The sequence below is a fragment of the Octodon degus genome, unplaced genomic scaffold (assembly GCF_000260255.1).
Source record: "Octodon degus isolate 3935 unplaced genomic scaffold, OctDeg1.0 scaffold00047, whole genome shotgun sequence".
NCBI classification, from domain to species: Eukaryota; Metazoa; Chordata; class Mammalia; order Rodentia; family Octodontidae; genus Octodon; species Octodon degus.
This window is the reverse complement of record NW_004524623.1, coordinates 14,604,642-14,616,455: the sequence shown is the minus strand read 5'-3', so window position 1 is coordinate 14,616,455 and position 11,814 is coordinate 14,604,642. Positions and strand designations below refer to the sequence as shown.

At 47.5% G+C, this 11,814-nt stretch overlaps 1 protein-coding gene across 1 annotated transcript in view; it reads left to right on the top strand.

Annotated features, from left to right (window-relative positions):
• Positions 1 to 678: 678 nt before the first annotated feature.
• Pkp2 (plakophilin 2) overlaps positions 679 to 11,814 on the top strand; it is an 82,054-nt gene continuing 70,918 nt past the window's right edge. Inside the window, exon 1 of the mRNA XM_004632191.2 lies at positions 679 to 975. Coding sequence (XP_004632248.1) covers positions 753 to 975 — 223 coding nt within the window. The 5' untranslated portion in view covers positions 679 to 752. The remainder of the gene's footprint in view (positions 976 to 11,814) is intronic.

Below are 11,814 nucleotides of genomic sequence, written 5' to 3'. Positions count from 1 at the left end.
CGTCTCCTATTGCCCTTTGCGCCCGAGCTAACAGCGCTCTGTGGCCCGCAGGTCCAGCAGAACCTGTCTCAGGTCGCAAAGAGGGAGCCTCAGGGAGCAGAAGTGCCGCTCCCGGCGCACCTGTCTGCAGGCAGGGCGGGCCTCGGGCAGCAGAACTTCGGCCTCACTCCGGCCGGGAACCCGGCCAGGAGCACTACCGGGGCTGTTTCCACGGCCAGGTGTACTGGCTCTGGCCGCTTGGCCCCTCGGCTGGCCCCACCTCCGGCTCCGCCCCCCCACCCGGCTAGAGTGCGCGTGCTCAGACCAAGGTGCGACCCCCTTCCCCGGGCCCACTGATCCCCTAGGCAGCTCTTCCTAGGGCCCAGTCATCTACCCAAGCAGGGGGGAGCAGGGGCGGGCAGGGGCGGGGCCTGCGCATGGTGGGCGTGGCCGAGGTGTGGCCTGTAGCCGGTGGCCCGGGCAGAGGCAGGGCCGGACTGGGTGGGGGGCGGGGCCTGTGGCGGTGGGTGTGGCTGAGGCGTGGTGTGCCGCTAGTGGGCGGGGCTGATGGGGGCGAGGTGAGGATGCCCGAGCCCGGCAGAGGCGGTGCTGGGTCTGCCGCGGTAGGTGTGGCTGGGGCGTGGCCTAGGTCGACGAACCTGATTGGGGCGGGGGCGGGGCGGGGGCGGGGCTCTCGCCCGCGCTCCCGGCTGCGCTGCAGCTTGGCCCTCAGGTCCCGCGTCAGGCCAGCGGCTCAGTCCCTCGCCGACGCCATGGCAGTCCTGGGCTCCCCGGCCGACTGCGGCTACATCCGAACCGTGCTGGGCCAGCAGATCTTCGGCCAGCTGGACAGCTCCAGCCTGGCGCTGCCCTCCGAGGCCAAGCTGAAGCTGGCGGGCGGCGGCGGCCGCGGCGGCCAGGCGGCCAAGAGCCTACGGATCCAGGAGCAGGTGCAGCAGACCCTAGCCCGGAAGGGGCGCAGCCTCGTGGCCAACGGTGAGTGCTGTGCGGACCGGTCCGGCCCACCTGTGGCTCCTTGCCCACCTGCCACGAGCGCATCTGCCCAGGGACGCTGCCTGGAGGCTCCGCGCGGGGTGTCATCCGTGTGACCCGTGCAGGCTCTACGCGCGATCTGGGAAGCGGGGGGCGGCGACAAGTTCGCCTTCCCTCTCGGCCGTCTCGCGATTCGGAGACGCGGGGACCTGCACACACTCTGAAATTGCATGCAGAATTTTCTTGTGCACCGTCATTTTATTCTGGGCAAAAGAGCCCAACGCATTTATTAGATTATTTTAAGAGTCCGTCACCTCGTAAATGTTTTGAAAAAGAAAACCTAAAAGCTGCTGTAACCTGTGGATTGGGACGGTGCCGCCTCGCCCAGGTACCTGGGGCGCTCTGCCCAATGTGCGCGGCCAGTGGCTGATCTGGGAGAGAACAGATTGGGCTGGAGGCTTTGGGCAGGGCCACCGCCCCGCGGGGGAGGAGGAAAAGGTCGAGGAGGAGGAAAAGGACTTTGGCCCGGCCCGGCCCGCAGCAGCCGCGTGTCCCCACCCACCTCCGCCTCCGGTGCACGCGTGGGTGCAAGGCTGGGTTTTCTAAAACATGGAGCTCCTCTATGAAAAGTGATCACTTAAGCAGACACACGAGATTTTAGCCATCAGTGGACTGGGAGGAAAGATGGCAATCCTGTTACGAAAACTGGAGCACTTGAGGTATCCTTTTCTCCCTCGATGAAGTGTTTTAGTTGTTTAGTGCTTTTAAAATTACTATTATAAAGCGCATAGGGCTTCCTCCGAGGAAAGAAGGGTAAAGAAATTGAAGGGTTAAGTTGGAGTAAGTTTGTTTCCCAACGTTTGAACTGTTCCTAGAGGAAGTACCTTGGGCAGTGGGCAGTGCAGAACCCTTTGGGAAGGGACTTGTGAACAGCCAGGCCTATATATTTAAAACAGTGGTCTGAGAAGAAGAAAAATATCTTTAGGGATCAGAGAGTTAAGACGCACACAGTGGAAAAGTAAAGAGATACTCATTTATTGTAAGCCCATAAATCTGAGTGCCTACTATGTGCCCGGAGTTGGACTGTGAAGTTTGCATTCACTGAATCGTTTTATTAAAAAGCACAAGCTAAATATTTTGAGCCCACATTTTACAGACAAGGAAGCTATGAGAAGATAAGTAAAGCTTTATTCCCCCACCTACTATGTGCAGAATTGGTAGTTAAACTCCCAGATCTGAATTTTTAAACCACTCAGTTATATCATTAAGATTTTTGTCTGTTAAACGACATTTATTAGATTCTAAGCCCCTTCCTGGTTTCCCATAAATCAAATTGAGAAGGTTCTAAGAGCATGGAATGGCCTGAACAACACAGAGCTGCCACTGTCCAGGGGAGCACAAGACCCTTGGCTTTAGGAGACTGTCCAAGACTGCAGTGGGACAGGGGCCAGTCTTGGGCTAGTAGAGTCCTTGCACCGATGCTCAGAGCATCCATGGGCCCAGGGCTAAACTGGAACTAAACCAGCTTCCTCGGCTAGGTGAGCCCAGGATACATATTAAATGTTCTTTCCTACTCTGTGACACAGAGTGGCCAGCCTGGGAGAACAAGCAAGCAGACATCAACAATTAAACAGATGGGAGGAATGAACGGATCCCTGAGTAGGAGCGGGGGAGTGCTGCCTAACATCTACTTTGTGCCTGCGCCTGTTCTAGAATTTCGTATGTCTGCCTTTCATTATATCCTTGAAACAGTTGGACGAGATAGAGAGGAGGACCCTGCTCACACATGCAGTATGTGTCTATCAATATTTGCTGGAAACTTAGTCCCAGCCCCCCACATGATCTGTCTCCTCTACCATACAGTGCACCAGCTGCTGGGCAGATTCATCAACATCAGATGGGTGTGCTCTCCCTGCAAGGCACTGTGCAGATGCTGAATGAAGCATGCAGACTCGGCTTGCTTTAAGCAAAAAGTTTAAAGCCTAAAGCTAGAAGAAAAAAAAAAAAAAATGTGCCATCAAATACAAAGAAAGTATGCAACCCAAAATAACAGCTAAGACACTGTAGAGTAGAGAAGTATGGTATGTTACTCTCAGCTGAGGGAGTTTTTAAGGTCCGTGGAGGAACTGAGATTTTAAATCTCAAGAAGTGAATGGAATTGGAGGTAAGGAGGTGGTTGGGGATGTAGTGTAGGAGGGAACAGCATATTTCATTGTCCACTGAGTCGATGTGGTAGAACAAAAGGCACTATCTTGGTGCGTCTGTTCATATGCTTGGGGCAACTACTTGAGTGGCTCTTCCAACTAAAGAACAAAGCATCTGAAATATTTTGATTATAAGAGCTGCACTGGCAGCGCAAAGCCTACACAGAAGTACAACTTGGGCAAAGAGATAAGGTAGCAAATAACACCTACTTACTGGAAAGCCTCAGCTTTCTGAGACTCAAAGAAAGGAAAACAGCTTCAAAGGACTTGAACATTAACGCGCCTCAGAACGGTTCGCATAAGCTATTTAATTAAAGTTCTTTGAAAAGGTTCGCACGCTCACACTAGCTGTATTATTTTTATTATTTCCTTATTACTGTCTAAAGTTGAAAGAGACAAGCAGTTGTTGAAACAGTGCTGGTCTGGAAAGAATCCTGTATCAACATACGAAATTCCAGTAAGAAATGACCCCTCTGTTAACTGTTGTTAGCTGCAGGGTTCTGGAGCATTCTGAATTGTTGACATACCTATAGGGTCGAGGCAGCAGATAATTGGCTAGAGATGAGATAAATGTGGCTGATTTGTTGAGAAATACTGTGCATGGGTCCTTAACCCTGCACCTCTAATGCCTTTGTATACGTGGGTGGTTTTCATCATAAATCATCCAGTAACTTTTAGTATTATTTTAAACTGTACTGAACATTTTAAAGCTGGCTATAATGCTTGGGTAGGGGAAGGTTGAAAGACGTTTCACCTCATTGTAAAATAAGCCAGTATTGTAACAAAATTTTAAAATCCTTTTATACAACTCTCCATAAAGACATTTAAGAATTGCAAGTTGTAGCAAAGGGAAAAATGAAAACTATCCACATCTTATTTAATTATCCCTTGAAAGTTCTACTTTACTTATTACAAAGCCCCTCCTGGGTTCATAAACAGGAAGAAAAACATGTTTTAAATGTATCTACAATGGACAATATTCTAATGCAGATTAGAGCCTCTTGGGAAATCTGTAGTAAAAACTTGAGTCAGTATTTGTATGATTTGCTGGTGAAGTGGATTTGAATGTCGGCAGAGAGAGGAATGAAAATTGGTTCAGGACAGTGAAACTAGCAGCTAGTAGGTGCTACTGGAAACCAACCAAAAAAGGTATGGACAGTGTTCAAATCTGTAAGAGCCCATGGTCAGAAAGGAATTCCAGGAATGAAGCAATTCTGGGAGCAGGGTGATTAGTCACTCAGAAAGTAGGCTAGATTAGGAAGGGGAAAAAAAGAGATGTGAGGTGGCAGACGAAGGCCATGCAGCTCTTTGTGTGACAAGTCGAGGGTGACTCTGTGCTCTGTGGACACAGTCCCTGGGCCACTGTTTTAGTGTCAAGGCAAATTGGATACTTCATTAATTTGTTTATTTTGGAGCTTTTTTCATTAAAAAAATATTTATTTAGTTATGTATTTGTTTGGTACAGGGTCTTGCTACACAGTGTAATTGATCCTCCTGTCTCAGTATCTCCTGTGCTGGGATTATAGGCATGTGCTACCACGCCTGGTTTTGGTGGCTGGCACAGCATGCCTGGAGGGCCAGCACATCATGTGGTACCAGGGATCGAACCCTGGTCCTTGCACTTGCCAGGCAGGTGCTTAGACTGCCAAGCTCTCTTCCCAGCCCAATTTTTGGTTTTTTGAGACCGGGTTTCCATATGTAAATAAGACTGGCCTCAAACACAGTGATCCTCCTTCAGTCTCCCAACTGCTGGTTACAGGCATGCATACCACGCCCAGTTTGGATACATGTAACTTTTTAAAAAGTGTGGCATTTTGTTTTGTTTCTGTTATTTTAGAAATTCTTCCAATTATACTTTGGTGAAATAGAATGCTAGCAACATAGTAATTACAAAAATAGATTTCTTACTCCTCAGAATTGGGAGGACACATCTTCTCCCCCGCCCCCCTTTGGAACCGGGGATTGAACTCAGGCCCTTGCACTTACCAGGGAAGCGCTTATTCCACTGAGCCATCTCCCCGACCGCTCCCCTTTTTAAAAATATATTTAGTACAGAGTCTACAGGGTCTCACTACACAGATCGGACTCATAGTGAGACTCCTGTTTTCAGCCTCTCAAGCGCTGGGATTACAGGCGTGCACCACCACACCCAGTCTCAATTGCCTTCTCTAGGGCCCTGGGGGTGGGGATGGCCTTCTCTAGGGCCCTGGGGGTGGGGATGGCACAGCAGCTGGGGATCGAACCCAGGTCCCTGTGTCCCTGGGTCCCTGCGTCTGCCGAAGCAGGCTCTTTAATCCACTGAGCTATCTGGCTGGCCCTCTAGAACACATCTTTGATCAGTGAAGTTTGGGTGAATGTGAGGTAAGGATGCTTCAGAAACCGCAAAGACTCAGTGACTGAATTTGATGATGAAAACGCAGGGACATGCCGCTGCACACCACGGGTAAAATGCAGGACACTACCTGAGGTAGAAGATGCCTGCTCTCTTGGCCTCTGGAACAGACTCTGCTCTTGCTGCTGTGTCCCACTTGGGTGGTGCATTCTGGAGATGGGGGTGGGGGCGCAGGAGAGTGGGGGGCTCCCTGAAATAAATATTCCAGGTATTTCCGCCCAGCACCTTCTCCCAAAGTGTCCTTTTGGATACAAGCTTTCACATTTTTTTCCTCAAGTATTGAAATAAGCCCATATGTGTTTATTTCATCTTCGAATAATTTCACACTGATTTTGTACCCAACTTGAATTTCTGATGTGATGAATAAAAATTATTTTACCAGTTTTTCTTACCTAAAGACAAACACAGTGGTATGACTGGCAACCTGTCTTTGATAGTTATGAAATCTAGTAGCAAATATGTTGACAAAAGTTCAGGAGTTTGCAATTAGACTTGATTAACGTGACCCTAAGATTATGTGGTTCTGTCTCAAATGATTTTCAAGAATTTCTTTTCTTTTCTTTTTTTTTTTTTTTTGGTGAAACCAGGAATCAAACTCAGGCCCTTGTGCTTGCCAGGGAAGTGCTTATTCTACTGAGCTATTTCCCTGGCCCTTTCTAGAATTTCAAATTTTGCAGTTCTGAGGTAATTGTTGGGTTCCAGCTATTTTGTATATGTAAACGAATGTATTTGGATGTAAAACCCATAGTGCTCCTGGGCAAATATACCAGAGGTTAAGACAACAGTGCTAGTGAGAATAGACCATAAATTAGAACAAAATTTAATTTTTCTATTAAAATGACCCACCTCCTTCTCTTGACTTACTAGATTAAAAGTAATAGGGCCAGCCAGATAGCTCAGCGGACTAACGTGCCTGGAACTGGGGTTCGATCCCTGGCTTACAGTGCTGGCCCGACCCCAGGCGCACTGAGACAGTGGTTGAAACTAGACATGGTGGGGCATGGTGGAGGGCATACCTGTAATTCCAGCACTTGGGAAACTGAAAACAGGAGGATCACCACAAGTCAGATCTGTTTAGTGTTGGGGCCGGGGAGATAGCTCAGTAGAATGAGCACTTGCCTGGCAAGCGCAAAGTCCAGAGTTCAATCCCCGGTACCAAAAAAAAAAAATAATAGAAAGACTATAAGGTCTGACTAATAACACAAACTATACAATCTTAAACTACACATGTTAAAACTATACATCTTTTATATAATATTATTGATGACTGGGTAAGGGACCAAAAAGTAACATTCTTATGGCTCATTGAAAAAGTTCAACATTAGACCTAGGTAAAAATGCACATTTGAAGGGGAAAAAGCTGTGTGTTTGAAAACACAGCCCACCATTCCCAGCACCTTTTCCTCCTCCTCCCCGTATTCCTAAAACAGAGAAGACCAGCACAAAATACTGGAGCATCCTCCACCCATCCCACGACTCAAACACAGATTCAGCTACCATCATCACTTCCGATTCCACTGCAGCAATCAAAAAAGTGTCACCCTGAGGCCTACATGCAAACGGAACTTGTGTGACGAGGCTATTTTGAATGTACAAGCAGTATGACTAATCAGCAGTCGACATGTGAAGTGCTGCTGCAGAACATGCTAGAAGCCAGAGGTATAGCAGGAGGTGAAGGCCCAGTGGGAGATAAGGCGGCCCCTTCCTACTCCGCCCTAGCCACACACTATTCTCTCTCGCTGTCTGCTGGGTGTGAGAGTGAATGCCCTAAAACTTCACTGCAGCATTTCCTGATTGTAATTCCTTTGGTTTCTCTTTGAGCTCTACAGGAGTAAAAACCTTGTTTGACAAGCATTCCTAGGTCTTTGTGATGTGAGGTCTGGAACTTCTCAAACTTCAGCCCTATCTTTAGCACACACCACCCCCCACCCCCCACCCCGGCCGCCAGTCGCACCCTGAGCTTCGTCTTGGGGCCCTGCCCCTTCCGACCTCTCCCTCTTTGCCTGGTTCATTCTCACATTCCCCCCAAAACTCAGTGTACGCTGTCCTCATAGAGGCTGCCCTTGCTGCCCCCCTCCACCTCACATTGAAGGGGGAGATCTTGAGGCCGGTTAAAGAACTGATAAACCTGCAGGGGACCCACGCCTCAATCCCAGCAGCCGCACAAGCGCGACAAGCCTGGGCGATGGAGCGACTGGGCCAGAGCGTGTCTCAACATAAAAAATCATTTTTAAAAATTTGTCAAAGGCTGAGAATATAACTTTGTGGCAGAGTACCTCTCGGTTCAATCCCAGTACTGCCCAAGGAAAAGAGAGAGAGGCTTTGGTAATTCTGGTCACAGGTATTTCAAAGGGGAAACAAAATGCAGACTTCGTAAAAATACTTTTTGCACATAAGGTGGATTTCAACAGGGACCAGAAGCTGGACACACAGGGAAGAGCTTGGCCCCTGCAAGGGAGAGGCCAGGACTACCAGGACTCCAGAAGGGAACTCTGTAATGAGGTGGGGTTTGGTTGGTTTTGAGACAGAGTCTCACTGAATTGCCCAGGCTGACCTTGCTACCACTTGAGCAATTATCGGCGCCTCTCTTTTCCTCCCTAGTTTTGTAGTGAGGTTTTAAAAAAGCCTAATAAAGTCTGGGCACAGTGGTGCATCCCAGCCTCAGGAAGCTGGAGCAGGAAGATTGTTTTGAGCTCACGAGCAGGCAACCTGAACTGCATAGTGAGACCCTGTCTCAAAAAGACAAAACACGCATCACAATAATAATAATAACTCTAATAGTTATATAAATGGTTATATTATATAACTATAATGGAATAATAGTTATTATTACTATCATAGAGTTCTATACACAGTACTGAGAATTGAATGCAGCACCTTTATCCAGAGCTGCATCCCGAGCTCTTATTTTTTAATCTGAGACAGGGTCCTCTTGCTAAATGCCCTGGCTGGATTTGAACTTGAGGCCCTCCTCCCTTAGCTTCCCAGAGAGCTGGGTTGAGAGGTATCCACCACCATGCCCAGCCATTGTTATTTTTTTATTTAGAGACAGGGTCTCACCAAGTTGCCTAAGCTAGCCTCACACTTTGGGTCTTCCTGCCTCAGTCTTTCAAATAGCTGAGATTACTGGTGTGCCTTTTTACTTAATGTTATTTTGTGGAGTAATAATTTGAGGTTTACCACTGGTCGTTACATACTGGTACATTCTAGGATAGTTCTCAAACCACTTTAGAATCTCCTGAAAAATAAGGACTTCTAGTGCCTGGTATATTGTGTGAGTGATAATGGACACCAGCTAGCCGCGCATTTGGCTCTGTCTCTGACATATTTAACTTTATGCTTAACTGTGTTTATCCAGAGCTGATACTTTCCAGCATACACCTGATACAAGCTGGCTGATTATTTGGGCTGGGTTAACTGGTAGGAAACAAAAAAGCACAGCCCACAACCTTTTATTAAATTTACAATAATACAAAACATGTGACTTGGGTTTTCAGTCAGTTCTGCACCATAGCTTTCTAGGCCAAGAAACTCCTCTCGTTTTCCAGCCTGAGCAAATGTTTGCCTGCCGTGTACTATAGGATGTAGGGCCACGGATTTCACACGTATCTGGCTGTTTTTCTTGGAAAATAAAAGATAAAAGAAAAATGGAAGATAAAGGAAGTATTTTCTTCAAAGGTGTAAGTCCAGGGAATACCGACCAGATGCCTTCAGTGCATGGGTCTAATGAGTGGTCCTGAAAAGCACAAAGATTTGTTTTCTGGGTGGTTTTTTGGATGCTAGAGATTGAACCAAGGGTCTGAGCCAGGCTAGCTTTGATGCGTCACTTCTCAGCTACCTCCTCAGCCCTACAGGCCTTTTGTTATTGTTGTTAGTAAATGACTTTAAGGAGCCATTTAAATATGAATCGCCATACAAGTCCCCTCTAACATGGAAATGCCACTCCTGCACCTCTAATGACATGTCACCAACTTTAATGGAAGACACCTAATTTTCTCTGGATATTAAGAGAAAGAGCTGAAATTGCCACAGAAAGGTCAACTGTAAGACGATAACTTTTAGACTTTCAGGTTCTTTTCCCACCAAAAATGCCACGGTGGGCTACCCTGTGAAGACAACTGCTTGTGGTTGTTAACTCAATAAAATGTGAGATTTAAATCCATGCCAGTGGGCTGGCAGTGCCGCTCAGTGGCAGAGCACTTTGGTAGCACGTGCTAGGACCCAAGTTGAGTACCCAGCCACCCGGCGTGGGCACCAGGAAGGAAAACCTGGTGACTCCTGTGCATTCAGGTACTCATGCCCACGTTTACTTCAACCACCTCCTACACCTCCATTTCCTGAGACCTCCCTGGAGAGCTCGGTGGGAAACAGGTCTCTTGTTAAGCTCTCTTAGTGCTGCAGAACTGAAAGAAAAGAACTTGACCAGCAGCTGCTCCTTTCTTTTCTCTTGGTAGGAGGGGGTTCTATGAAGGTTTTGTTTGGTGGTCAGTTCTTGGTTACCTCATTACCCTAAGGACAGCTCCAGCTGATTTTTCAAACATGTGTCCAGTTCCAAGGGGGAGAACCACAATAGGAACTTCCTTTTTTACTTCATAAATGTATTAAATTTCACCAGTTATGTAACAAAGCTGCTCAGACAAAAATAAATTTAGTATTGCCAACCCCAAAATAATCTATTATTTTGGGCCATTCTTCCTTATTTGACCAGGTACAAAGATTTTTTTTCCCCCATAACTGTGGTCAGGCTTGGTATCATTCAGATGAACATTTAGACCAGGAAAGAAAATTGCCTTGTCCTGCAGGCAGCCTTCTGAGCAATACAGATTCTTCCTCTGCTATCGCCCCTGATCATCCACTTAAGACAGCCCCAGCCCCTGGTTGGTTGGACCTGGACTCTTCGTCATTTGAGAGGGGGGTAAAACTTGCTCTGCAATTCACTGTCCCTTTAAAGTGGGCTCCATGGAATGACCTCAGTATTCTTATGAAGAAGAGGGCCAGGTGCTGCTGCCCGATGATCACCAGCTTCGTCTGGTCATCTACTTTAGGAGACAGCAGAAGCACATGACGCCCCGTGCAGACAGATCGACGGCTGGGACGCCCAGCATCTCGGCCACCCTCAGTGGCTGGTCAGTCACAAACAACAAGAAAATCCACACCCAGCACCACTGGTAAACTTGCCAGAATCAAAAGTCTGAGTTCCCATGCAGTATGTTTCCCTGCTGGCACGCACACCAGTTTATCCATCTTCCTAGAACACTTGGAATTTAGGGGAAAGTGTGAAGAAGAAAAAAAAAGTGACTGAATTTTATTCAAAGCCGTATCAGTTTGGCGTGCCGTTTTTCTTCATCCATTACTAGATTTAGACTGAGATCCCTGTAAAAGAAGACAGATTAATAAGAGAAATGCATGCAGCTTTACCAAATACACATTCTGTATGACGTGGAGCCATTGGAAAGAAAGACCCAAAGGCACAGGTGCAATTGTGCATTTAGTGGAAAGCAATGCAGAATTATGACCGGACAGAGTGGGGTGCACCAAGCCCTGATTGCTCAGAATCTCCCCTGTGAGCGGTTTACTTTCCTCTGACAATAGGAAGGACTCTAGGACCCCTCCAGAATGAGAGCTTTTATTACCTGCTTCACAGAGGTCAGCTTCATTTTACTCTCCCTGCTTGGGGGAGGAGAGCCACGTAAGCCGAGGTCACTTCTGGCTTCAACCTGTCCTGCAGCCGTGCCATACTTGGGGTAGCGCGCCCCACAACTTCAGGAGCTTTGGGATGTGTGCTTGCTCGGGGACCTTCTCCATCCACCATCCCTGTGAGTTGCTAGAAGTCCAGAAAACTGATTCAGCTAAGTGACTTGTCCCAACACACAGAAAACAGTGCAGACTCCAGAGCGGACTTTTTGGTTTAGAGAAAACAACTACTTCCAGTCCTTTGAAGTAGAGTACATTTTGTTTTTCTTGTGTAAGAAAATATGGATTTTTGTGTTGGATCCACTTGAAGTAGGATGTGCTTCCGAAGTGCACGCCTCTTATTTTTTACTTGCTAATTGAATGGAAGGCAATGACTAAATTTAAAGAGTTCAGCTTCCAATCCCTGGGGCTTGCTGTGATGGCAATTGAGACTAGGCGTGGTGGCATGCTCCTGTAATCCCAGCTCTTGGGAGGTTGTAAACAGGAGAATCACTATGAGTCCGATCTAGGTAGTGAGACCCTGAACACCCTGTAGACCCTTCCCTAAGATAC